Source organism: Geotrypetes seraphini, chromosome 10, assembly GCF_902459505.1.
Source record: "Geotrypetes seraphini chromosome 10, aGeoSer1.1, whole genome shotgun sequence".
Lineage (NCBI taxonomy): Eukaryota > Metazoa > Chordata > Amphibia > Gymnophiona > Dermophiidae > Geotrypetes > Geotrypetes seraphini.
This window is the reverse complement of record NC_047093.1, coordinates 129,279,938-129,307,009: the sequence shown is the minus strand read 5'-3', so window position 1 is coordinate 129,307,009 and position 27,072 is coordinate 129,279,938. Positions and strand designations below refer to the sequence as shown.

Below are 27,072 nucleotides of genomic sequence, written 5' to 3'. Positions count from 1 at the left end.
TATGCAAATGTTAAGAGCCTTAGCCAATAGGGAGAGGAGGAGATAGTGGATGCTGCAGAATTCTACTGTTCAACGGCTCCCCCTTCTGCTTCTATTCCTTTCTCTCCTCTCTTCTACCTTCCAAAGTATTTAGATCAATGCTGTCTTGTTAAAATGTTTATTTTATTTTTATTTTTCCTCTAACTCTACTTTTCACTTCTCTATTACCCTCCAGGTACTTTAGTTAGATTGTGAGCCTTCGGGACAGTAAGGGAATTTTTCAAGTACCTTTCTTATTTCTAATCTTAATGTATGTTTTCTGTAAACCGCTTAGAACCTAACGGATGTAGCGGTATATAAGAAATAAATTACATTACATTACATTACATGGACCATTTGGCCTTCATCTGCCATCATGTTTCTAGGTTTCTATAACCATAAAGCTCTATGACATCACAATGCAGGCAAAGAGCCTTAGCCAATGGGAAGAAGATATGCAAATGTTAAGAGCCTTAGCCAATAGGGAGAGGAGGAGATAGTGGATGCTGCAGAATTCTACTGTTCAACGGCTCCCCCTTCTGCTTCTATTCCTTTCTCTCCTCTCTTCTACCTTCCAAAGTATTTAGATCAATGCTGTCTTGTTAAAATGTTTATTTTATTTTTATTTTTCCTCTAACTCTACTTTTCACTTCTCTATTACCCTCCAGGTACTTTAGTTAGATTGTGAGCCTTCGGGACAGTAAGGGAATTTTTCAAGTACCTTTCTTATTTCTAATCTTAATGTATGTTTTCTGTAAACCGCTTAGAACCTAACGGATGTAGCGGTATATAAGAAATAAATTACATTACATTACATTACATAACAATTCATACACAATGGTGTATAACTCGGCCAACTGGCACATCAACCGTTTGAACAGCAGTGCCCATTCCAAACATTTAAACAGTCATGTCCATTCTAATGTCCTTCAAAATTCTTCAAATTCAAATTGCAGTTCCCCCCCCTCCTCCCTCTTAAAAAAAAAAAAAATGTCAATGGGTGTATTGTTTTTCCAATAATTGTGGCTGCTTCAGGGGAGAAATTTTATAATTCCTACGTGCACATCGTCCCTCTGCCAGCGGATCTTTTTTAGACGCCATATGTAGAATTTATTTATTCAGTTTTTCTATACCTTTCTCCCAGGGGAGCTCAGAACGGTTTACATGAATTTATTCAGGTACTCAAGCATTTGTCCCTGTGGGCTCACAATCTTATCTAATGTACCTGGGGCAGTGGAGGGATTAAGTGACTTGCCTAGGGTCACAAGGAGCAGCGTGGATTTGAACCCACAACCTCAGGGTGCGGAGGCTGTAGCTTTTAACCACTGTACACCACTGTGTATATCTAGTAAAGCTATAGAAATGATTAATAATAGTACGAGCATAGGAACAGGATTCGGAAAGCGGGTAAAAACGGAAGGGTGTTGAAAACTAATGTTCAAGAAAGGAATATATATGCTCAATGGTAGAGAACCAAAGGAAGACCTTCGATACTGTTCTGCTATCATTTACTATCTTAGGAGGAACAAAACAGGGGGAAACAAAACCGTAAACACAAATAGCAAAAGAAAGGATGGAATTGTCCAGATCAGAATGATGTGCACTAATGAAATTGTCCTCTAGTAGATGACGGCAGATAAAGACCTGAATGGTCCATCCAGTCTGCTCAACCTGATTCAATTTAAATTTTTTCTTCTTAGCTATTTCTGGGCAAGAATCTAAAGCTCTACCCGGTACTGTGCTTGGGTTCCAACTGCCGAAATCTCCGTTAAAACCTACTCCATCCCATCTAAGCCCACTCCAGCCCATCCTCCCCCAAATGGCCATATACAGACATAGACTGTGCAAGTCTGCCCAGTACTGGCCTTAGTTCAATATTTAATATTATTTTCTGATTCTAGATCCTCTGTGTTCATCCCACGCTTCTTTGAACTCAGTCACCGTTTTCCTCTCCACCACCTCTCTCGGAAGCACATTCCAGGCATCCACCACCCTCTCCGTAAAGTAGAATTTCCTAACATTCATGCCATATTTGTGCTGGATGGCCGACCGAAGAGCGTCTGTGTGCTATAGGGCATGTAAGATGGGGTGAGAACCACGAGCTTAGTCCTCTCTGGTCCCTCTGGGCTAATGGTCCTCCAACTCGTCTGATAATAAAAAGAATCGTTATTCATCCAATAGCTCAATGATACATCCAACGACTCAATGACTCGAGTGATCTTTAGTTTTTACTTGAGACACTAGCTTCTACGTGACTTCTACTAGACCTCCTGCATTTCTCCCCGAGTGCGCGTATGCACGGTGCCTACAATCAAGACAGCCATATTACATCTTTTTCTGTTTGAAGTATGGCAAAATCTATCTGAGTGGAGGCACATTCCAGGTATTATCATTGGTGGCTCTTAAGACTCCTGAAGCAGGCCTGTTGGCCGAAACATGTACATGCCGAGTCATTGAGTCGTTGGATGTATCTTAAGAACATAAGCAATGCCTCCGCTGGGTCAGACCTGAGGTCCATCGTGCCCAGCAGTCCGCTCATGTGGCGGCCCAACAGGTCCAGGACCTGTGCAGTAATCCTCTATCTATACCCCTCTATCCCCTTTTCCAGCAGGAAATTGTCCAATCCTTTCTTGAACCCCAGTACCATACTCTGCCCTATTACGCTCTCTGGAAGCGCATTCCAGGTGTCCACCACACGTTGGGTAAAGAAGAACTTCCTAGCATTCGTTTTGAATCTGTCCCCTTTCAACTTTTCTGAATGCCCTCTTGTTCTTTTATTATTCGAAAGTTTGAAGAATCTGTCCCTCTCTACTCTCTCTATGCCCTTCATGATCTTGTAAGTCTCTATCATATCTCCTCTAAGTCTCCTCTTCTCCAGGGAAAAGAGTCCCAGTTCCTCCAATCTTTCTCTATCTATCTCTCTCTCTCTCTTTCTCTCTGTCTCCCTTTCTCTCTCTCTGTCTCTCTTTCTCTCTCTCTCTGTCTCTCTTTCTTTCTGTCTCTCTCCCTTTCTCTCTCTCTTTCTGTCCCTCTCTACTCTCTCTATGCCCTTCATGATCTTGTAAGTCTCTATCATATCCCCTCTAAGTCTCCTCTTCTCCAGGGAAAAGAGTCCCAGTTCCTCCAATCTTTCTCTATCTATCTCTCTCTCTTTCTCTCTGTCTCCCTTTCTCTCTCTCTGTCTCTCTTTCTCTCTCTCTCTGTCTCTCTTTCTTTCTGTCTCTCTCCCTTTCTCTCTCTCTTTCTGTCCCTCTCTACTCTCTCTATGCCCTTCATGATCTTGTAAGTCTCTATCATATCTCCTCTAAGTCTCCTCTTCTCCAGGGAAAAGAGTCCCAGTTCCTCCAATCTTTCTCTATCTATCTCTCTCTCTTTCTCTCTGTCTCCCTTTCTCTCTCTCTCTGTCTCTCTTTCTCTCTCTCTCTGTCTCTCTTTCTTTCTGTCTCTCTCCCTTTCTCTCTCTCTTTCTGTCCCTCTCTACTCTCTCTATGCCCTTCATGATCTTATAAGTCTCTATCATATCCCCTCTAAGTCTCCTCTTCTCCAAGGAAAAAAGACCCAGTTTCTCCAATCTCTCAGCATATGAAAGGTTTTCTATATCATTGAGCTATTGGATGAATAAAGATTCTTTTATTCTCGGATGAGTTGGAGAACACTTTCATTAGTGCACATCATTCTGATCTGGACAATTCCATTCTTTCTTTTGTTATCATTTACTATCTTGCCATAATGTTCCCTCTATTGTGTTGCTTCCAGCAGTCCGCCAGCTGACCACAGAGAGAACAGCCACACAGGAAACAGATATTGATGCAGTGGAGAGTCTTTTGCCTGGCAGCAAAGATGTGGAGTTCAGCCGTGGGGTCACTGACCTGGATGCAGTTAGAACAAAGGCGGACGTTCTGAAGGACAAAAAGGTATTCCATAGCCTCTCACTCAACCAGCCGCACTTTGAAAAAGTAGGTGAGGCATAGTAACACAGTAGGTGAGGACAGAAAAAGCCCAGTCTGTCTGGTCACTGCCATCCTCAACACAAGGATATATTTTCCAGCTACCACTCAGTTTGTAAGACTAGGTCTGAAAAGGATGATAGAAATTTTCCATACTGTATCACATAATTTCATGGAACTGGAACATACACACACCTGTGTCTTGCTGTAAGTTTGGTCACTACAAGAGGTGTTTAATTCACTGCCTGGACGATGAACTTGTTTATTGACTGGGATCTGGATGAGTGAGTTAGAGAGATTTGCTTCTTTTCAAGCAGAGGCCATTTGTCAAAAAATAGTTCAGTGATTGGCACAACTTAAAAAATCAGTATAGCTTGCCAGGCCTATGTTTCCAGGTGGATTTGCAAGGGCATCAGGCTGCCAAGTGGTTCAAATTAATATCTGAATATTTGAGCAAAAAACCCAAAACTAGTCTAAAAGATATTTGGAGCATTGAGACAAAGCAACAGGTTTCTGCTTCTCAATGGCCAGGGATTTGGACTTGGAAAATGAATGTACAGCGTCAGCATCTATGAGACAGACTTGTGTTTTGGGGTTGTTTTTTTTTTTGTTGTATAGAATTTTCTGGACCCCTGTTCGTTTGCAAAAGTTAGATAGTTCTAAGTCCAATAGATGCTGGCACTGTCATCTTGATATAGGGACACTGGATCACCTGTTGTTCTATTGTCCCTTGATACTTCAATTTTGGAGATCTATATCTCGCCTACAACCTGATTCTCTAAAGCAGTGGTTCCCAACCCTGTCCTGGAGGAACACCAGGCCAATTGGGTTTTCAGGCTAGCCCTAATGAATATGCATGAACCAAATTTGCATGCCTATCACTTCCATCATATGCAAATCTCTCTCATGCATATTCATTAGGGCTAGCCTGAAAACCCGATTGGCCTGGTGTTCCTCCAGGACAGGGTTGGGAATCACTGCTCTAAAGGACGCCTAAAAAATTAGACGTCTAAACAGTGCTGAATGCCACTGAGCGTGATTCTACAAAGGACACCTGGCCTCGACACCTATCTTTAGATGCGTTTTGCAGAATCAGGGTCATTGTGTTGATAGTAGCTTAATTGCTGTTTTATGATTCAGGGGCAATGTTAGGAAATTCTACTTTACGGAGAGGGTGGTGGATGCCTGGAATGCGCTCCCGAGAGAGGTGGTGGAGAGTAAAACTGTGACTGAGTTCAAAGAAGCGTGGGATGAACACAGAAGATTTAGAATCAGAAAATAATATTAAATATTGAACTAGGCCAGTTACTGGGCAGACTTGCAGGTCTGTGTCTGTGTATGGCCGTTTGGTGGAGGATGGGCAGGGGAGGGCTTCAATGGCTGGGAGGGTGTAGATGGGCTGGAGTAAGTCTTAACAGAGATTTCGGCAGTTGGAACCCAAGCACAGTACCGGGTAAAGCTTTGGATTCTTGCCCAGAAATAGCTAAGAAGAAAAAAAATAAAAAAAATTTAAATTGAATCAGGTTGGGCAGACTGGATGGACCATTCGGGTCTTTATCTGCCGTCATCTATTATGGTACTATGTTACTATGATTCCTGGTTATAATCAGTTTCTGTTTTGTTATATGCCTAGAACTGCAAAGTTTATTGTGGAACATAAATTATTATGTTATGTTATGTATGTAAATCCACTTGTATAGAAAGCAAAGAAAATATAGGGAAGAGGAAAGAAAAAAAAATCTACCCTTCCCAAAAATATCAGGAAAATATCATCAGCTACTTCAAGTCTTCAATATAAGGGGGATATTGTGAAAAAGGAATTACAAGCTGAATTACAGAGAGCAACTCCATTTTAAACCCCTTTAGCAGAAATCAGCCCGAGGGTCCCTTACTGGTGCCTTCCTAGTAGCCAGAAAGAAAGGCAGATGTAATGGCTTCCAAAATACATAACTTGTTCAACTGATAGGGAAATGTTTAGATAAAAGGAAGCCCCCAACTGAATAACAGCTGGTTTTAAGAACAAAAACTATTTCTGTCTCCTGAGTTTTGTGCGAATTTCCCCCTCTTCTACAAAACCGTTCTAGCGTTTTTTTAGCGAAGAGAGCCACGCTGCTCCCGATGCTCATATTAACATAAGAATTGCCGCTGCTGGGTCAGACCAGTGGTCCATCGTGCCCAGAAGTCCGCCCACACGGCGGCCCTTAGGTCAAAGACCAGTGTCCTAACTGAGACCAGCCCTACCTGCGTATGTTCCGGTTCAGCAGGAACTTGTCTAACTTTGTCTTGAATCCCTGGAGGGTGTTTTCCCCTATAACAGCCTCCGGAAGAGCCTTCCAGATTTCTACCACTCTCTGGGTGAAGAAGAACTTCCTTACGCTTCTACGGAATCTATCCCCTTTTAACTTTAGAGAGTACCCTCTTGTTCTCTCTACCTTGGAGAGTGTGAACATTCTGTCTTTATCTACTTTGTCTTGAGTCCCTGGAGGGTGTTTTCCCCTATAACAGCCTCCGGAAGAGCCTTCCAGATTTCTACCACTCTCTGGGTGAAGAAGTACTTCCTTACGTTTGTACGGAATCTATCCCCTTTTGAATTTAGAGAGTGCCCTCTCGTTCTCCCTACCTTGGAGAGGGTGAATAACCTGTCTATCTACTAAGTCTATTCCCTTCAGAATCATTGAGTTCCTATGAGCGTCGGGAGCCGCGCGGGCCATTCTGCGCGGCTCTCTGCGCTAAAAACCGCTAGCGTGGTTTCGTAGAAGAGGGGGTTTGTTTTAGATCTAAAATAAGTACTTTGCTATTTTGTAGCCACTGGTATTAAAGGACATCTGAACCCTTCAGTGAAATCTGCACTTGTTTGATACTGCACGGGTGGCCGTACTAGACTTATATATAAGGGAAGGTAAAAAGAAAAAAGGGAGTTTCAAAATGTATTTGTATTACACATATGGGCCCTGTCTGGTTCCGACTGCCGAGAAAACCCAGCAGAGGAAGAAGCAGAGGTAATAGGTGCTGCTCACTGACACTTCCTGTGACTGAAGGATGATGTATAGGGGCAGAATCTCGCAAACTGTGCAAAGACGTGGCTCGAGGGCATCTTGAAGAGTGCGGACATCGATGTGATGACATCATGCACATGCATGACGTCATCGCGCCCCTGCCCACGCATGTGCCAAGGCCCTCCAGGCAGGGCCCTGAGCCACCAGTGGGGGTTGCTGGAAAGGAAGAGGCACCGGGAAGGACGAGGCAGTCAGCTGGCGCCTCTCCTCCTTCCTGGCGTCTCGCGGCACACCTAGAATCTCGGGCGGCACTGGTATAGGGGATAGGAAGAACAAGCTGGCAAATGACTTAGGTAAGTGAAGAGATTTTCTCCAGGATTCTACGTATGTCGGCCAAAATTTTGCGCCGATACAAGATGTGCGCCTAACTAAATTGGTGATGAGCCAATTAGTGCCAGTAATTAGATACTAATTGATACCAATTTGAATTTGCACATACATCTTGCTACGCACTATTCTATAGCAATGTGCATCCAAATCCCTTAGCACACAACCCAAAAGGAGGTGTGGCTTTGGGGGAGGTGCATGGGTGGGTCAGCGGTGTTCCTAAAATTTGCAGGGAGTGTTATAGAATATCGGGCATGTGTGTCCCAGTTGGGCCCCAGGAATTACACCTGGTTTCAGCAAATCAGCACTCAATACTCTTCTATAATGGGTGCTCATCATGGAGGGTTAAGTAACTTCCCAAGATCAAACATTTGCCTTAGCAGCCATCAAATTAGCATATCTTTTAAATATTTGGACCCTGGGTATGTGCCTATTTAACCTGTGCCTTTAATTATGCCCTGGAAGGAATGCCTAGTAAAGGATAATTAAAACCAGACCAAAACCCTTCCCAAAGCTGAAGAGTGGCACAGGTCAAGCCAAAGTTGGTTCCGTTTAAGAGAGCATCCAAAATACGAGAACCGATTCCTTGATCCAACTAAGCTGCTCTGCCACATTAGACCGTTTTTCTTGCTGCTGTTCTGTCTCATAGTCCTGTCTGCCTCTTTTCAGAGTCTGCTTCATCAAGAGAATATTCGGACAGCTTCACCCAAGATGCTTCTGCCTTCTTCCAGTCAACTGCCCAAGGGGACTCCTCTGTCTCTGTATCACCAAGTCCAACTTCTCCAACAGCAGCTGCAGCAGCAACAACAGCAGACCCAAGTTTCTGCTGCACAGGTGAGGCAGGTGGCCTTGGTATGAACACATGGCCATCATTCATATCTTCTGCAAAATTGCTTGGTATCAGCCACAGAGCTGCTTGGTTCTCTCCTTGTAGGTGGACGAGTGGTTAACTTCTGAATACCAGTGATTTGTTTTTCCAGCTTCTCATACTGGATTATTTATTGAAAGCTTCTACTGTGTTTCCCCGAAAATAAGCCCTAGCATGATTTTTGGGGTAGGTCTTAATGGAGTCATTAAAAGAGGGTGGCTGCTAAAATGGTCTCCGACATAAAGCACATGATGTCATCCATAAATATCTTAGAAGAATATGATAGAGACATTTAAATATCTCTATGGCATGAATGTACAGGAGGCGAATCGCTTTTAATGGTAAGGAAACTCTGGAATGAAGGGGCAAAGGATGAAGTGAAAAAGAGAGAAACTCGGGAGTAATCTAAGGAAATCCTCCTTCACAGAAAGCGTGGTAGATGTGTGGAATAGCCTTCCAGTGGAGGTGAAGATTGTATCTGAATTCAAGAAAGCATAGAAGTACATAGGATATATAAGGGAGAGGGGAAACTAGTAGATGGTATGGATGGGCAGACTGATTAGATGATAATCGGGGGGCAGTTATACCTAAGAGGTGTATTTTCAAAGCACTTAGACACACAGAGTTCCCTAGTGTGTTTAAGTGCTTTGCAAATGAGCCCCATAGGGTGCCACAGTTTTGGCACACAAAAAGTGAACAGTAAGTTGCTATTCTTTAATGGCCAAATTACACACCTGATCCATTATAGAATACTGGCTTACTGGCAAAGATCCCCTCCAGGGATTCAAGACAAAGCTAGACAAGTTCCAGAACGTATGCAGGTAAAGCTAGATTCAATTAGGGCACTGGCCGTACAGTGAAACTGGGCCTCTTCTCCCTCGAGCAGAGGAGACTGAGAGGGGACATGATCGAAACATTCAAGGTACTGAAGGGGATAGACTTAGTAGATAAGGACAGGTTGTTCACACTCTCCAAGATAGGGAGAACGAGAGGGCACTCTCTAAAATTGAAAGGGGATAGATTCTGTACGAACGTTAGGAAGTTCTTCTTCACCCAGAGAGTGGTAGAAAACTGGAACGCTCTTCCGGAGTCTGTCATAGGGGAAAACACCCTCCAGGGATTCAAGACCAAGTTGGACGGGTTCCTGTTGAACCAGTACGTAAGCAGGTAGGGCTTATCTCAGGGCACTGGTCTTTGACCTGGGGGCCACCGCGGGAGCGGACTGCTGGGCACGATGGACCACTGGTCTGACCCAGCACCGGTAATTCTTATGTTCTGTAAACTGCACACCAAAATAGCACGCCCCTGGCTGGCCATACCCTACCCTCAAATGCTCCCATTACCATTGTACCCTTTAGGATTTAGGCACCAGTTTATAGAATAGGGGCGTACTTCACTAATGAATGCAATTTATTTGTACCTCATTGATGTACATAACTTCTAATTACTGCCAATTGCTTATAGCTTGTGCCAGCTATCGACAATTAGTGGCACTTAAGTGCCATTTTAGGTCCAATCAAACAAGTTACATGCATAAATAAGGCATTCTATACCAGTGGTTCCCAACCCTGTCCTAGAGGACCACCAGCCAGTCGGGTTTTTGGGATAGTCCTAATGAATATGCCTGGGAGAGATTTGCATTTAATGGAGAATGAAAGTCATGCAAATCTGCCTCATGCATATTCATTAGGGTTATCCTGAAAACCCGACTGGCTGGTGGTCCTCTAGGACAGGGTTGGGAATCACTGCTCTAGATCAGTGTTCTTCAACCACCGGTCCATGGACCAGTGCCGGTCCACAGAAATTTCCTGCCGGTCCACAGGGCCAGCACGTGCATCAGGCCCAAAACAGTGTTCTTCAACCACCGGTCCACGGACCGATGCCGGTCCACAGAATAATTCTTTTATTTCTGCTGGTCCATAGGTGTAAAAAGGTTCAAAAACATTGCTCTAGATCACCTTTTATTTCAATGCCCCTTAATATTAATTTTTGGGAAATCCATATGGAGCAAGATAAAATTTTATTCTTGACGTTCCCATTCCATTAACATACGGAATAATTATGTTTGGAACTTCTATAATGAATAAGAACCCTCTTAAAAAACATAAGGACAAACTCCTTTTGATAATGATGGGCGTGGCTCTGCAAATGATAACTAGAAATTGGAAGCAATGTGATAGGTTAAATTTTCCATTCTGGTGGGAAACGCTATGTACGTACTATAGAAATGAAAAAATTCTAGCAGAACATAAGGGCGCTACCCAGAAATTTAAAGAACTCCGGGGTCCATTAGATGATTTTGTAACACATGTTCAAGGTAACTGAAGTTGTCATAAATTAATCTATTTTACCAGATCTGTTATTACAAGTTATAATTCCAGTAAAGGGAGGGAGGGATTATAAGATAGAAGGTTTATTCTAATCAGTATTTGTTATACATAAGTGCTTCTATGAGATTAGTTTATGGTATTTGATTGCACTTTCTATATGTATGTTTTTCATAATCAATAAAAATATAATTTTCAACAAAAAGGACATAAATGTTATACCATGAACTCTTTGGTACAATGTACAGTTCAAACCAATCGGAAACCGCCTACCCTTATGTCTCTTCTGGTGGTAGGAAGTCATGAATAGGATGTATCGGGAACAACCAGCATATGTAAAACCAATCAGGAAATCCCAGATCACTCATTCCACGTAACCTGTACTTTCTTAAAGATCACCAGTCTGTTCTTTTGAAGGGCCATAAGCGTAGACATATGGCAGACAAAGTCAATCTTTGCAAGGACCCGTGAACGAGTGGGGACCTCTTGTTGTTTCCAGAAACTTACCTGGAAGTTCTGATGGTTTGATACAATGCACAGTTCAAACTAATCGGTAAATTGGAAACCGTCTACCCTTATGTCTCTTCTGGTGGTAGGAAGTCATGAATAGGATGTATCGGGAACAACCAGCATATGTAAAACCAATCAGGAAATCCCAGATCACTCATTCCACGTAACCTGTAGGTCCTTTACTTTCTTAAAGATCACCAGTCTGTTCTTTTGAAGGGCCATAAGCGTAGACATATGGCAGACAAAGTCAATCTTTGCAAGGACCCGTGAGCGAGTGGGGACCTCTTGTTGTTTCCAGAAACTTACCTGGAAGTTCTGATGGTTTGATGTTTAGCAGGCTGCGTTCCATAGATTTCAGCAGAGACCTTGGAAGTATAAGAACATAGCATAAGAACATAAGCAATGCCTCCGCTGGGTCAGACCTGAGGTCCATCGCGCCCAGCAGTCCGCTCATGCGGCGGCCCAACAGGTCCAGGACCTGTGCAGTAAACCTCTATCTATACCCTTCTATCCCCTTTTCCAGCAGGAAATTGTCCAATCCTTTCTTAAACCCCAGAACTGTACTCTGCCCTATAACGTCCTCTGGAAGCGCATTCCAGGTGTCCACCACACGTTGGGTAAAGAAGAACTTCCTAGCATTCGTTTTGAATCTGTCCCCTTTCAACTTTTCCGAATGCCCTCTTGTTTTTTTATTTTCTGAAAGTTTGAAGAATCTGTCTCTCTCTATGCCCTTCATGATCTTGTGAAGTCTCTATCATATCCCCTCTAAGTCTTCTCTTCTCCAGGGAAAAGAGACCCAGTTTCTCCAATCTCTCAGCGTATGAAAGGCTTCCCATCCCCTTAATCAGTCTTGTTGCTGTCCTCTGAACTCTCTCGAGTAACGCCTTCTTAAGGTACGGTGACCAATACTGGACGCAGTATTCAAGATGCGGACGCACCATTGCCTGTACAGTGGCAGGATAACTTCTTTCGTTCTGGTTGTAATACCCTTCTTGATTATACCTAGCATTCTATATCAGACAACAAACCATAAATCATATCCCAAAACACTTGTACCTTCATACAGGACCACCAAATATATATGAAAGTACCCTGTTCTCCACACACACCCTCTAGCAAACATCACTAACTCTGGCAACAACTGCGTTGAAATGTAATACTACTGATAGCAGCATTTTATATTTGTTCTCCTCTATGCTACTTGCTATATTTATTTATTTAAAAAATTTCTTACCTGCTTAAACCTAAGCAATTTACAAAATACATTCTTAAAAATCTTATCCCAAGTTTTTAAAGGATAATATTTCCCGTCTTTTTTTTTTTTTTTTTTAAGATAATCATTGCCATAAAAACCTCTCCATAATTACATTTTTTTTGTTTTTCACTGAATACAAAACTTTTACTTATCTTAAAAAAATCTCTTAACCATTGTGACATGAAGAATTGTCAAAGTTCATTGAGGCTTCTTTACATAATCTTGCATTCCAGATGTATTGTGGGCTGTTCACATTGGGATCCAAAGAGTGGAGGTTTTGTTTTCATTTGATACTCGTTGAGGCCACAAATTCATCAAGCACAGCATTAAGATGGGATCACCAGGAGACATTCAACTTCTGCAAGATTAAATCTATTGCCTTTTGCTCACCCTGAGGGAAAAGCTTTCCCAAGACTACCTGGCCTTTTAAAGACAGCACGCCTGATGTGGGGAACACTACCCATGACCAAGAACATACGATCTGATTACAATAATGCAAAAATAGATTTTCTATGGATTCACTAACCTATAGTACTGTATTTTGTGTTTTCAGGTTTTTTGTACTACACACAGGACCAGATTTATTTATAAGCTAGATAAGCTACAACTTAGGGCAGGGGTCTCAAAGTCCCTCCTTGAAGGCCGCAAGGGCTGGGGCTCTTCTCTCTGGAAAAAAGGAGGCTCAGGGGAGATATGATAGAGACCTTCAAGATCATGAGGGGCATAGAGAGGGTGGATAGGGTGGATAGGGACAGATTCTTCAGGCTGAAGGGGACAACAGGTACGAGGGGGCATTCGGAGAAACTGAAGGGAGATAGGTTCAAAACAAATGCAAGGAAGTTTTTTTTCACACAAAGGGTCGTGGACACTTGGAATGCGCTACCGGAGGAAGTGATCAGGCAGAGTACGGTACAGGGATTCAAACAGGGATTGGACGGATTTCTGAGGGATAAAGGGATCGTGGGATACTGAGAGAAGTGCTGGGATGTAACACAAGTATAGAAAGCTAACCAGGTAATAAGTATAGAAACCCAATCAGGTCGTGCATGTGCAAGACCGGAGGGTTAGGACTACGATGGGAAGATAGGACTTCAATGAGAAACCAAGGTGGCAAGGGAGCCCATTCTGGTGATTCAGACAGGTCGTGACCTGTTTGGGCCGCCGCGGGAGCGGACTGCCGGGCAGGATGGACCTATGGTCTGACCCGGCGGAGGCATTGCTTATGTTCTTATGTTCTTAATCCAGTCGGGTTTTCAGGATTTCCCCAATGAATATGCACGAAATCTATGTGCATGCACTGCTTTCAATGCATATTCATTGGGGAAATCCTGAAAACCCGACTGGATTGCGGCCCTCAAAGAGGGACTTTGAGATCCCTGACTTAGGGCCTCTCTTTACAAGGGACCTCGTGCTTCACTAACTTGGAAAACTACTAAACCTAAAATTTATTCTCTTACTTAATCGAGGGGGCCACAGTAAGCATTAATCTGGCCCTGGCTGCCCAGGACATATTAGTCAGGCTTTTTTTTTTTTTGCCTTTCATTTCTAGGTCCATTTGCTGAAGGACCAGCTGGCGGCAGAGGCAGCAGCTCGCCTTGAGGCCCAGGCTCGTGTGCACCAGCTTCTTCTGCAGAACAAAGACTTGCTCCAGCACATATCATTACTGGTCAAACAGGTGCAGGAGTTGGAGCTGAAGCTGTCTGGACAGAGCACCAGTAAGTAACCTACCCTCAGGACCGTGAAAGAGAAGATATACCTACATCCGAGTGGTAATGAAACAAGCTCATAACCAGTAGTTTTAAGCTGCTAATGGCCATAAGATGAAATAAGCCTGGATTTTCAGTGCCAGACAATGTTCTGGCCCCAGCACTGAATATCCAAGTAAATATGGCCACCCAGAATTTAACTGAGCATCAGCCAATATTTAGACTGGTATCCGTTTTGGGAGCTCATGGCAGCCATTTCCTATGAGTGATCTGCACGGGGCAGGAGCGTAGGAAGATCACTCCTGCCCCAAAAACCCACTAGACCACCAGGTAAGGGATGCCAGGGGGAAGCGGGTCAGAGCCAGCCCGAATATTATTTGCAATTTTTAATATTCGTGGGCCGGCTCTGCCCCTAACCCCCGTGGAGGGAGAAGTGTATTGTTATGTGTGTGTTAATGTAATCCACTTTGGTACAAGCAGAATCTAAATAAATAGTTCTACAAAGGCAACTAATAAATAGACTGAGTATTCTTGGTTGAGTGTCCAAAACCAAGTGACTAGATTAGAGACTTGCTGAATGGGAGATGACAAGATGTTAGTTGTCACTCCCTTGTCATTTTTATTTATTTGGGGTTTTTTTTTTAACATTTTGTACAGTACATGGCGGAGTTGTAAGGAATGGTTTGCCTTTTTGAATATGATGTCAAAATCTTCAACAGATAAGACACTCTGGAAAGTGTGGACTGACTCTGGAAAGAGTGTCCGAGGGTCGGATGTGACCGAATAGTAGTAGTAATTGTCTGGGCCTGCAAAGTGGTCACGGTTCCACGGTTTGTTCTAGAATTTTGTAAAACTAGACAAGACACCTATGGGGTTGATATTTCAAGCGATTTAACTGGCCAGAAAGGCTCCTAGTTGATTACATCACTTGTGTGGGGCTATCTGCTGATATTCAGTGAAATTCAACTGGTCGGTGCTGCTGAATATCGGTGTCGGGTCAAAAACGCGCCGGGACAAAGGCGCGCCCAGACAATTGAGCGCAGCGCAGAGGCGTGCGCCATTCTAAATTACTGTTTTTAGGGCTCCGACGGGGGGGGGTGTGTGGGGGGGATCCCCCCCACTTTACTTAATAGACATCGCTCGGCGTTGTGGGGGGTTGTAACCCCCACATTTTACCGAAAACTTCACTTTTTCCCTGTTTTTAGGGAAAAAGTTCAGTTTAGAGTAAAATGTGGAGGGTTGCAACCCCCCAAGCCCCCCATAACGCCGGCGCGATGTTTATTAAGTAAACTGGGGGGGGTTCCCCAACAAAACCCCCCGTCGGAGCCCCTAAAAACTGTAATTTGCGGCGGCGCACGCTACGCTCAATTGTCAGCGCGCGCTTTTGTCTTTCGCGCCGTTGTCTATGAACCCTGAATATCACCTAGACCGCTAAACTGAAGGCCAGCTATTTTAGGGTGGTCCAGGGATGGAGTCGGCACTTACGCAGTTAATTGTTGATTTTCAGCACTTAACCGCCTAAGTTAACCAAACTAATCGGACCACATAAAACGCAGTCCTATCTTTATGCAGTGTCGCTTTAGCAGTTCACCGTGAATGAGAGAGCTAGCCACATAAACCTAGGTATTCAATGCTGGTGCCTGGACACGGCCTGGCATTGACTATGTATGTATTTATTTATTTATTTATTCAATTCCATTTTGTAACGTTCTCCCAGGGGAAGCTCCAAATGGTTTTATATCAATTTGTTCAGATGCTCAAGCATTTTCCCCTATCTGTCCTGATAGGCTCACAATCTTTCTAATGTGCCTGGAGCGATGGGGGGAATTAAGTGACTTGCCAAGGGTCACAAGGAGCAGTGTGGGTTTGAACCCACAACCTCATAGAAACATAGAAGATGACGGCCGAAAAGGGCTACAGCCCCTCAAGTCTGCCCACTCTGCTTACCCACCCCCTGTCTATGCCCTAATGACCCTCGTAGGGATCCCACATGGGTATCCCATTTATTCTTAAAGTCTGGCACGCTGTCTGCCTCGATCACCTGCACTGGAAGCTTGTTCCAATGATCAACCACTCTCTCTGTGAAGAAATACTTTCTGGTGTCTGCAGCAGCCACTCTCTCCTCCTCTCCCTATTGGCTAAGGCTCTTAACATTTGCATCTCCTCTTCCTATAGGCTAAGGCTCTTTACACCTGCATTGTGATGTCATAGAACTTTCTGATTATAGAAACATAGAAACATGATGGCAGATAAAGGCCAAATGACCCATCATAGAAACATAGAAACATAGAAGATGACGGCAGAAAAGGGCTCCAGCCCATCAAGTCTGCCCACTCTGCTTACCCACCCCCTGTCTATGCTCTAATGACCCAATTTCCTTATATTGACCCTCGTAGGGATCCCACATGGGTATCCCATTTATTCTTAAAGTCTGGCACGCTGTCTGCCTCGATCACCTGCACTGGAAGCTTGTTCCAATGATCACCTGGTGTCGCCAGGTGCTGAGGCTGTAGCTTTAACCACTGCGCCACTCTAGAAATGAAAATGTAGTAAAAGTGAGCTAAGTATAGGACAGTGAAGCCATTGTGACATCACTGATGAGGTTGGCTCTTAGGCATTGGTGGAATGAGGCATTACGATGTCACAATACCAGCTCTGGTGATCAGAGGCTGAAACTTTTCACACGGTTTATTCAATTTTCTATACTGTGATCCCAGGGGAACTCAAAAAGGTTTGCATGAATTTATTCAGGTACTCAAGCATCTTTCCATGTCTGTCCTGGCGGGCTCACAATCTATCTACGCCTTACCTGGGGCAATGGGGGGGATTAAGTGACTTGCCCATGATCACAAGGAGCAGCGTGGGTTTGAACCCACAACCTCAGGGTGTTGAGGCTATAGCTTTAACCAGCAGCTAAAAAAAAACACACCACTCGCTGCTGTCAAGATGAATATCTACCCCTTTTTCTCTGGATTCTACGAGTATACTTGTTTATGACGTCCAAAGTTATGCAACCAACTTTGTGCATGCTTCCAAGATGCATGTACAAATTGGATAATGAGCTGTAAACCTAGTTGCATACAGGATGTTGCACTTATATTATGACAGTAATATATGCGGTTTATGTGCCTTTATAGAAGAGCCTTTCTGCAGACTGGTGAGACTAGGTGCTTCTGTGTTTATTTTAGCATCGTTGGAGAAAGAAAGATTTGCAGGTCTTCTTGCTTATCGTGGATGAAGTAGAGTTTCCAATGGGGCTGAATTCTTCAGTGTTCCTCTTAACCCTTTCAGGACCATAAGGATCGTAGGCCAATTTTTGTGGTTTTGACGACATTTTTATGGTAAAAAGGGCTTGCAGATGCCAAAAAATTGATTTTTTTTTGTGAAATATCATTATTTTTATTTAAAAAAATCACACTTCTGGCTTATGGACAGTGTGGCAAGTGAATCTTCTCGTCAATCTGGCAACGACGCTAATGAATGAATGTCGGAACCAGTTTGTTTACATAAAGGCAGTATCATATGGAATCCGTACATATCAAATTTAGAACTGTAGACTATCCCAATCAAAATTTATAGGATTTTAAAGTTATGGGACAAATATGTCCCTTGGTCCTGAAAGGGTTAACAGCCCCTATGGCAGCTGTCACTCTTCTTTCCTCATTGGATGCCTGAGCCCTGTCATGTAGGAGACTTGATTAATGATTTCTAGTGTTTTGGAGGTTAACAATTGATGTAGTGCAGTAATCTCTCTCTTTCAATTCTTGCTTTCTCTTTTTCCAGTGGGCTCGCAGGACAGCTTGTTGGAAATCACCTTCCGATCCAGTATACCTCCCCTCTTGTGTGACCCTACCACTCCGAGACCTGAGGACCTTCATCTGCCTCAGCTGAACGATGGCACTGATCTCGCCCATAATCTCTGCAGCCCTCTAGGTAGGACCAACTTCTTGGTTAAATTTGAATACTTCCACTTCCTGCCCGGTGACCAGCCCTCTTCAGAGAAGCTCATGGGCAGCTTAGAGCTCTTCAAGTTTCGGGAATCGGGCATTGCCTTGGAGTGTGAGTCAAACACAGATGAAAGCGAAGAACAGGACTCCTGGGCCCAGGAGGAACCTGTACGTCTGATGAATGTCTTACAGAAACAGTTGTTGGGAGATAGCCTCAATGAAGAGATTGCAGTGTAGACAATGCTATTTAATGCCAGAGATCTAGACCACGAGGAGACATGTGACAATAGATAAATGGCGCAAACTAAGTTAGTGGAGGTCAGTGCTGGGGATTATAAGGCTGCCAACCCTTTTGCTGTGTCCTGGTTTTTGTAAGAATTAAGGATTCTTCTCAACTTAAAAAACATTTAACGAGGTTGCCAGGACTGATGTCTACAGCTACAAGGGGTCATTTGCTTTATTGGTTAGTCTCCAGGAATAAAGGGCTCCACTCCGATGATGCCGTTCCTTCTTAGCCCTTAATTATGTTTTAAGGAATGACCCGAGACAGTGTGTAAAGTAAGAACTCACAGTTAATCATGTCATCTCTCTGGAGACTTCGGTGAATGGAGCTGTTCCTTTAGTTGCCTATTTTACTTAATGAACTATGATCTATTACACTCGGAAGCAAGGAGGATTTGTTTCTTGACCTTGGTGATGGGTCACCACTATCCCAGCACAATTGCTGCAGTAAGCTTTAATGATCCCGAGACAGTTCTTATATTATATAAATAGAATTGAGCAGGCTCCTGGTAGAGTAATTGGGATTTGCCCCCCTTCACATCAAGTCCACAATTTCATCACAGCCTCCTTTCTTGCTTTTAATATATAAGGGCAAACACACCATCTCCCCTCCCCTCCACCCACATTTTCCTCCTTCTCTCTTTCTCTGCCTCTGGAGGTTTTTCATTTTCCCACCCGCTCCAGACACCGTTCCCACATCTCTTTCCCTCTGCATCCACTCATGTCCGACGTCCAGAGAGCTCTAATAAACATCGGATAGCATGGTTTCATAGAAGAGAAAAAGCAGAAGAGAGTTGCACTAGTGTCAGGTCTGGGATCTGAAGGCTTCCAATGTTGTTAAAATGGAGGAATGCTTTAGGGGGAGATACTGAAAGCAGGGAAATATTTTTCAAGTAGCAAAATTCTGGGCTAAGAGTCGAAAAAGACCTTATTGCAAGGGCTACAGCTCTTCACAGCAAGAAAAGTAAACCAAAAATACAATTTTTTTTTTGTTTACATGAGATGGCTGAAAAACAAAGGCATACAAATTAGTATTTCAAATGTGAAGGGGATGTCGGAAAATGAAGGGCAAGGAAAAAAATCCTAACGGTTGAGGGAAAATTAGGATCATAAAGTTGCAAGTAGAGGGGGAAAACAGCTAAGGCAGTAAAGCAAGATAGCAATACCAAAGAAAGAAATGCAGAGGAAGGATTGAAAGACAGTAAGATGAAAAGAAAGATGCAACACAACCACAGGACATCTCAGTGAGGAACACCAGGAGACCCTTGGCCTAGTTTGTGAATGTTCACCTATAACAAGCTCCTTTCCCTTTGTGTTGAGTCCCTGAGAATTGCAGAGATTTAAATGCATGAGCCCAGAGGTGTTCACCTGGACTAGTGTTAGCCACTGGGTGCAAGATAACAGGAGATGGGAGAAGCACAGGACCAAAGTCAGGAAAGTGATCTCTTGCCTAGCTTCTAAGATCAGAGAAACTGAGCTAATGAGCAACAGAAACAGGGTGGTAGGACCTCCAGGACCTCCACAAGAGACCTATGGAAAGGTAAGGCAGAATGGGAGCTCTCAGGTTTAAATAGTTCTCAAGGAGCCAGTTGGAGGAGTTGCATTAAGATGACTTGAAAGGGCAGTTGAAGTTGTGACTACCTCCTTCCATGAGGAGAGAATCCTTGGGGGTAATTGTGAGATAAGAAGTTGTGTTTGATGATGGGGGACAAAGCTTACCAAAGGAATGGGGGAAAAGATCATTGATGTTAGGCAGGAGTACATATGATTTTGGGTGGAAACTCCGCTAATTTTCCCATGAGATGGTTCACATTGAACCAACAGAAATGAAAGAAGACAAAGTAATAAGGGAATATTTGGAAGTTCCATTGATATTTTGGTTCAGTTCTTCTAGAGGACTGGAGAAGGGCTTATGTTGCTTAAAAAAAAGGGTAATAAGGATGAGGGTAGTAATAACTTTGGGCTGGGTGGGTAGGTTAAAGATGTAAATGATGAAGGGAAGGATTTTGACATAGCTTTAATAAAATAAGGCTGGAAGACATGAAGCAACATGGATGTACCAAAAGGAGATTGTGTCAGAAAATAACTTCTTGTTTTGGGTGACTAGAGGATTGGACTGGGGAGTATATTACAGAGTGCTTAGATATCAGCAAAGCTTTTGATTCTCCCTCATAGAAGACTTATAAATTAATTAAGCAGAATATGGATTAGAAATGAACTGAGTAATAGACACGAGAAGATGATAGCAAATGGAAACTGAGAAAAGTGGGATTGGTACTGAGGCCAGTTCTTTTTGATATTTTAGTGAAGGATTCAGCAGGGCAATGCGAGCTTGTAATGGAAAAGGTGTCGTAGTTAATGCAGGCATATACGACCAGATAATGTGAACTTTTGTGTATAAAGAATAATGTAATAGATTTAAATTTTATATATGTGTATATAGACAGATATGTATAAAAGGGTTTTCACAGCTCCCTACTAGGGAATGGGGTTGGAGGGAGGAATTGGGTAGCTTCTGTCTGCGATGGGGGCAAGGGAGGGTTCAGAAGGAGGCCATTCTCATCCAGAGGGAGAAAAGCCCGGATCAGATGCCATCCAGGGAGGGGGGGTTACTCTTTAGCAGAGGAGGGGAGAGGGCAAAGCCCAGATCAGAGGTAGTCGGGTTCATTTTCAGTTTAGGTCTTATCTAGGTGACAAGTTTCAGTTGCATATTTTTTTTTGGCCTAAACCGATAAAAGCAGTTTCAGTTGGCCTCTATTGAAAACTGTCCTATATCCTTTCAGAAGGACCAAATAAAGCTAAATATGTTTGCTTTTTGCATTCATGAAGTTTTTTCATCCATAGAACTTTGTAAGTTATATTACAAAGTATATTATACACATTGCCCAAATCTCATTTTTGTTGGGCAGTTCATCGTTGTTTGGTATCTGGTAGAGAATGACATAGGGACAAATTTTTCCCTGTCCCCATGGGAACTTATTTTCTCATCCCGTCCCTATGAGTTCTTTTCCTGTCCCTGCTCCATTCCTGCAAGCTCTGTCCTCATCTGCATAAGCCTCGAACACTTTAAAATTATAAGTGTTTGAGGTTTGTGTGGTTAAAGATGAGCTTATAGGAATGGGACAGGAACAACGAGAAAACTTGTGGGAACGGGATGGAGAAATTGAGTTCCGATGGGGACAAAATTTGTCCCCGTGCTATTCTCTAATCTCTGGTTTGTATTAGAGGTGATGCAAGAGAAATGACTTGACCAACTACCCTGTTTCTCAGTCTCTTACTGCAGTGCTGCCAATCCAGGAAGTTGACTTTGGCCTGTCCAGTTGTTGACTTGCATCTCATTTCAGTTTTCCATCTGTAAGAACATAAGCAGTGCCTCCGCCGGGTCAGACCATAGGTCCATCCCGCCCAGCAGTCTGCTCCCACGGCGGCCCGAACAGGTCACGGCCTGTCTTGAGTCACCAGAAGGGGCCCCCTTGCCACCTTGGTTTCCCATTGAGTCCTATCTTCCCATCGAAGTCCTAACCCTCCGGTCTTGCACATGCACGACATGTAGACCCTCATTCTACCCGCTGAAATCAGCACTTCCAAGTCCCCATAATTCTTCAGGATATAATGTAGTCATCAGAAATTCAGGACTGGCCTGGAATCTCCCTCCTTGAACTGGGTCATTTGGCAGCTCTCAGTCATTCGAATACTCCATGCTCAGTCACAAACTATTACAGCTGTGATGCCTACATCCAGGCTCTGTATTTTTCCCTGCTATTTCTGAAGAGCTGAAATATTGGAAGGGGAGGCCATGAATAAAGATCTTGGGGTGATTGTGAGGATCGTAGCATGAGGACCCAAAATAGTGTTTACCCAGCCCTGGCGTTGTAGCCGAATTGTTTTGTGTATCACTGTATATCCGGACAGACAGTAGACATTATTCTCTTTTTTTGTTGGCATTGAATGACCACTTTACTGATGTGCTTAGGACCGAAGATGTAACAAAGGAGGGTGTGCAGACTCTGCTGATAGTTCGTTTTACTTGCGGGTAGTAAGAATCAGTCTGGTCCATAGTCAAATGATTTAACCAGACAGAAATGGCTGCTGAATGGTTAAATCTCTTGTTCAGCTATCCACTAATTTTCAGCAACACCTAACTGGTCATCACTGCTGAAAAGTAGCAGTTAGTATTTCAGTGAAAACCAGCTATTTCAGGGAGCATTCCGGGGGTAGAGTCAGCAGTTGGCTGTTTAAGTTCCGGATATCAAGTTAGCAACTGCGAGTTAACCAGTGCCGCATAAACCACATATTTAATGCCGAAGCCCAGACATGGCCTGGCATTGCACATCCAGGAGTGATGCCAGTAACAGTCAGAAAAACACACACCTCCTCCCGACTGAATATTTACCCCAGCGTGGCCCGCACTAGAGAATGACACGGTGACAAAATTCATCACCATTCCCGTCCCCGCGGATAACCGCGGGAAATAATCCCATGTCATTTTCTAGTGTCTATTTCAACCTCGGTCCTTCTACACCAGCATTCTTCAAAGCAAAGCTTGCGGGTCAGTGGTTGTGGCCATTCATACTCTGATTCTTATGGGAGCCAAGGATAATGAAGCCCTTGTGACATCACTGATGTGATTGGCTCTTAGGCACTGGTGGAATGAGGCATTATGACATCACAATATCTGCTCTGGATACCAGAGACTGTCATTCTGTAGTGTCTGTTTCAGCCTCAGTCCTTCTACACCAGCATTCTTCAAAGCAAAGCTTGCGGGTCAGTGGTTGTGGCCATTCATACTCTGATTCTTATGGGAGCCAAGGATAATGAAGCCATTGTGGCATCACTGATGTGATTGGCTCTTAGGCACTGGTGGAATGAGGCATTATGACATCACAATATCTGCTCTGGATACCAGAGACTGTCATTCTGTAGTGTCTGTTTCAACCTCAGTCCTTCTACACCAGCATTCTTCAAAGAAAAGCTTGAGGGTCAGTGGTTGTGGCCATTCATACTCTGATTCTTCCTTCTCTCCTTAAAGAATGACATGAAGATGGTTTCCCACGGTTATCCGCAGGGACGGGAACGGTGATGAATTTTGTCACGTGTCATTCTCTAGCCCGTACCTTCTAGGACTGCTCCAGGAGGTGACCTTCCAAGTCTGAAGCAGAAGTAGTCAACCTCCATCCAGAGACAAAATAATTGTAATGTTAATGTTTAGTTAACGAAATGCAGCAGGATAAAAGATTTCTTTATTTGAATTTATTAACTCCCTTTACGAAGATATTCATCCAAGGCAGTGTTCAGCAAGAACAATTCAGCACAAAACTTAGAATTTTGTTTACATAAGAGTAGTAGAAAAACCCACGTTGTGAAGTCAGTAAGAAACTGGGAGTGTGTGTGGAATTGATGATAGGAGGGTATCTCGCTCGAGTAGTGATGGGCAACCACGGCCCTCAAGGGCCACAATCCAGTCGGGGGTTTCAAGATTTCCACCCTGAATGGGCATGAGATCTCTTTGCACACAATGGAAGCAGAACATGCAAATGAATCTCATGCCCATTCGTGGTGGAAATCTTGAAAGCCCTGCTGTGTTTGTGGCAGTGATCCTTGGGTTCCTACTGTTGGGGCTTACTGAAGCAGGTCACCGATAGCTGCCATCCACACGGCATTCTGTACTGTCAGTTGTTCAAGCCAAAGCTGGTGTCATAGTGACTAAGAGCTGCGGTGTGTTTTCTTTGAGCATCATTAGAGATGCCTTGCTTTTAGTTAAGTCTTATGATCTCATTGATATGGTGTTGCTGTTTTCAAGTTTTCTAAAACATACAATAAAGGAGTGATTAAACATAGAACTTACAAAACGAATATTAGAATTGCATTGTGTATGACCTGTAACCAGAAACGCTGGATTGTGGTCTGAGTAAAATGTATAAGAATTGGATCGATTCTGACACACCCTGAGGTCGCCTTGACGGCGAAACACTGGCCACTGTTGGTGTTGTCGGTCTTCAACAGTGAGATACGTATCTCGTAATATTGAGAAAGTTTTCTAAAACTAAGTTTGAAATTTAAATGCATTGCACAAGGCTTGAAAATGAAATAGTGTGGAGGCTTTTTAAGAACATATGAATTGCCGCTACTGGGTCAGACCGGTGGTCCATCGTGCCCAGCAGTCCGCTCACGCGGCGGCCCTCTGGTCAAAGACTGAGACTAGCCCCACCTGCATACGTTCTGGTTCAGCAGGAACTTGTTCAACCTTGTCTTGAATCCCTGGAGGTTGTTTTCCCCTATAATAGCCTCCGGAAGAGCGTTCCAGTTTTCCACCACTCTCTGGGTGAAGAAGAACTTCCTTACGTTTGTACGGAATCTATCCCCTTTTAACTTTAGAGAGTGCCCTCTCGTTCTCTCTTCAGTACCTTTTTATGTTCTGTTCCAGTAGGAACTTATCCAACCTTGTCTTGAATCCCTGGAGGGTGTTTTCCCCTATGACAGACTCCGGAAGAGCGTTCCAGTTTTCCACCACTCTTTGGGTGAAGAAGAACTTCCTTACGTTTGTACGGAATCTGTCCCCTTTTAACTTTAGAGAGTGCCCTCTCGTTCTCTCTTCAGTACCTTTTTATGTTCTGTTCCAGTAGGAACTTATCCAACCTTGTCTTGAATCCCTGGAGGGTGTTTTCCCCTATGACAGACTCCGGAAGAGCGTTCCAGTTTTCCACCACTCTTTGGGTGAAGAAGAACTTCCTTACGTTTGTACGGAATCTATCCCCTTTTAACTTTAGCGAGTGCCCTCTCGTTCTCTCCACCTTGGAGAGGGTGAACAACCTGTCTTTATCTACTAAGTCTATTCCCTTCATTATCTTGAATGTCTCAATCAGGTCCCCTCCTGGACCCCGATGCTACCTATTTTTAACCTTTTTGGTTTATAGAAGGGGGATCTGAGGCTTTTTCCTCCCACTTTCAATTTTTACAAGCCGTACACAATGCAATTATAATATTGGTTTTCTAAGAAATGAAAAAATAGTTGTGTTTAATCACTCTTTATTGCATGTTTTAAAAGAATAGAAGAATGTGTTACTAGAGTAATTGAGTATTTGTTTCTCCTCTCCTGAGTGGGGTTGACCAATAGTTGCTGTTTGATACTGCCATGCTCACATGATCTTTTGGGCTAATTTATGAATGAATTATTTTTATCTTTGTATATTGTAAATGGGAATGTAAATATGTAAATACTATGCCAGTTTAAAATACTGTCTGTAAACTTTACTCTGTTTCCTACATTTCTCAAGTTTTGTATGTTTTTCTATCTGTAAATTGTGTCATTAAATCTCTGGTCTAGCTCTGACCTGGGTTCTCTTGCTGTATTATGTTAAGTGCACTTATTCTTAATGTTCTCATTACCTTTTTCCTTATAACAATAAACCTTTCTGACTCCTCACAATCTTATTTTTCTGTTCTATTTTCTGGATCACAGATATAGATGTCTTAATCAGAAGCCAGAGATTTAACCTCATAAATGTTTCCCACTGAGCTAGGAGAATATGTAGATTAACTGGGATTGTTCCCCCTTGATAAGAGGAGACTGCGAGGGGATATGATAGAGACTTTTAAAATACTAAAAGGATTTGACATAATAGAGCAAGAAACATCGTTATTCACTTTGTCAAGTGTGACACGGACAAACTGAGGGGCAGCAGGCTCAGGACAAATGTCAGGAAATTCTGTTTCGCACAGCGAGTGGTAGACGCTTGGAATGCTCTCCCGGAGGAGGTTGTGACGGAGACTACCATTCAGGGTTTCAAGCGCAAGTTGGATGCACACCTTCTTGCAAAACACATTGAGGGATACGGGTAATCAGGTTCTCCATCTGGGAGCACCTGACTTGGCCTCCGCGTGTGCGGGTCGCCGGACTAGATGGACCTAGGGTCTGATCCGGTGAAGGCGTTCTTATCTTATCTTATCTAACTTTCTAGATCAAACTAAACCCAGTCTTCTGAGTGGTTAAAGGTCTTGATCACCAACTACAACCCAAAGAGAAGACTCCCTGGATATGCAGGATGGGAGTGACAACATTCTTTTTTTTTTTTTAACTTTATTTAGTTTTTAATGCCAACAAAAAGTGCAATACAATTAATATACAAATAATGATAATCAACCAAGCACTTATAATCAATCAGTATCTATACAAAAGATAAAAATTCCCTCCCCCGTCCATCATTACCGTCAGGAATAATACCAAAACAGATATACCCCCCTCCCGCTCCCCCCCCCCCCCGGATGTGTGAGTGAAAAACAACGGAAGATAAAGATAAAGGACAACTATAGCAAATCTACAAAAGACGTCAATGGACCCCAAACTAATTTGAATATCTTATTATGTCCAAGCATGTCAACATTCATTTTCTCATATTTTTAAGTTAAACATAAGCTCGCCCACCAAAAAGGAAAACGAAGGTGATCCCAAATCTTCCAATTGCGAGTAATCATTTGCATGGCTGTCCCGGTCATAATAAGGAGTGACAACATTCAATGGCATCAGGAAGGAACATTTTATCAAGCTACAACTAGAAAGATTTAGAAGGCCTTTTTTACTCATACACTAGTGTCTCTCAAACTGTGTGCCACGTCACAGTGGTGGGCCCCGAAAAAATTTTGAGTGTGCCACAAGAGATTCCAGAAATTGACTTTATTTTTAAAAAATTTCCTTCAAAAGTACGCTAGAGTCTGTCAATTATGAGCGTCTGTGTGCGTAAGAATACAACCGCCCAGACAAGCATCATTCTTTGACGTGATTGGTCCTTGAAAACTAATGGGAAGTAATTTTAATTTGAGCAACAAAGCAAT

General features: G+C 43.2%; 1 protein-coding gene across 5 annotated transcripts in view; it reads left to right on the top strand.

Moving 5' to 3' along the window:
• Positions 1-27,072, top strand: part of LOC117368111 (carboxyl-terminal PDZ ligand of neuronal nitric oxide synthase protein-like) — a 147,802-nt gene that overhangs the window by 82,972 nt on the left and 37,758 nt on the right. For 3 of the 5 annotated variants that reach the window (XM_033961443.1, XM_033961445.1, XM_033961446.1), the window contains 4 exons: positions 3,775-3,932; positions 8,018-8,182; positions 13,858-14,023; positions 17,798-17,947. In XM_033961443.1, coding sequence (XP_033817334.1) covers positions 3,775-3,932; positions 8,018-8,182; positions 13,858-14,023; positions 17,798-17,947 — 639 coding nt within the window. Of the gene's footprint in view, positions 1-3,774; positions 3,933-8,017; positions 8,183-13,857; positions 14,024-17,797; positions 20,167-27,072 lie in introns of those variants that run through there. The other 2 variants (XM_033961444.1, XM_033961447.1) reach the window with 2 other exon arrangements.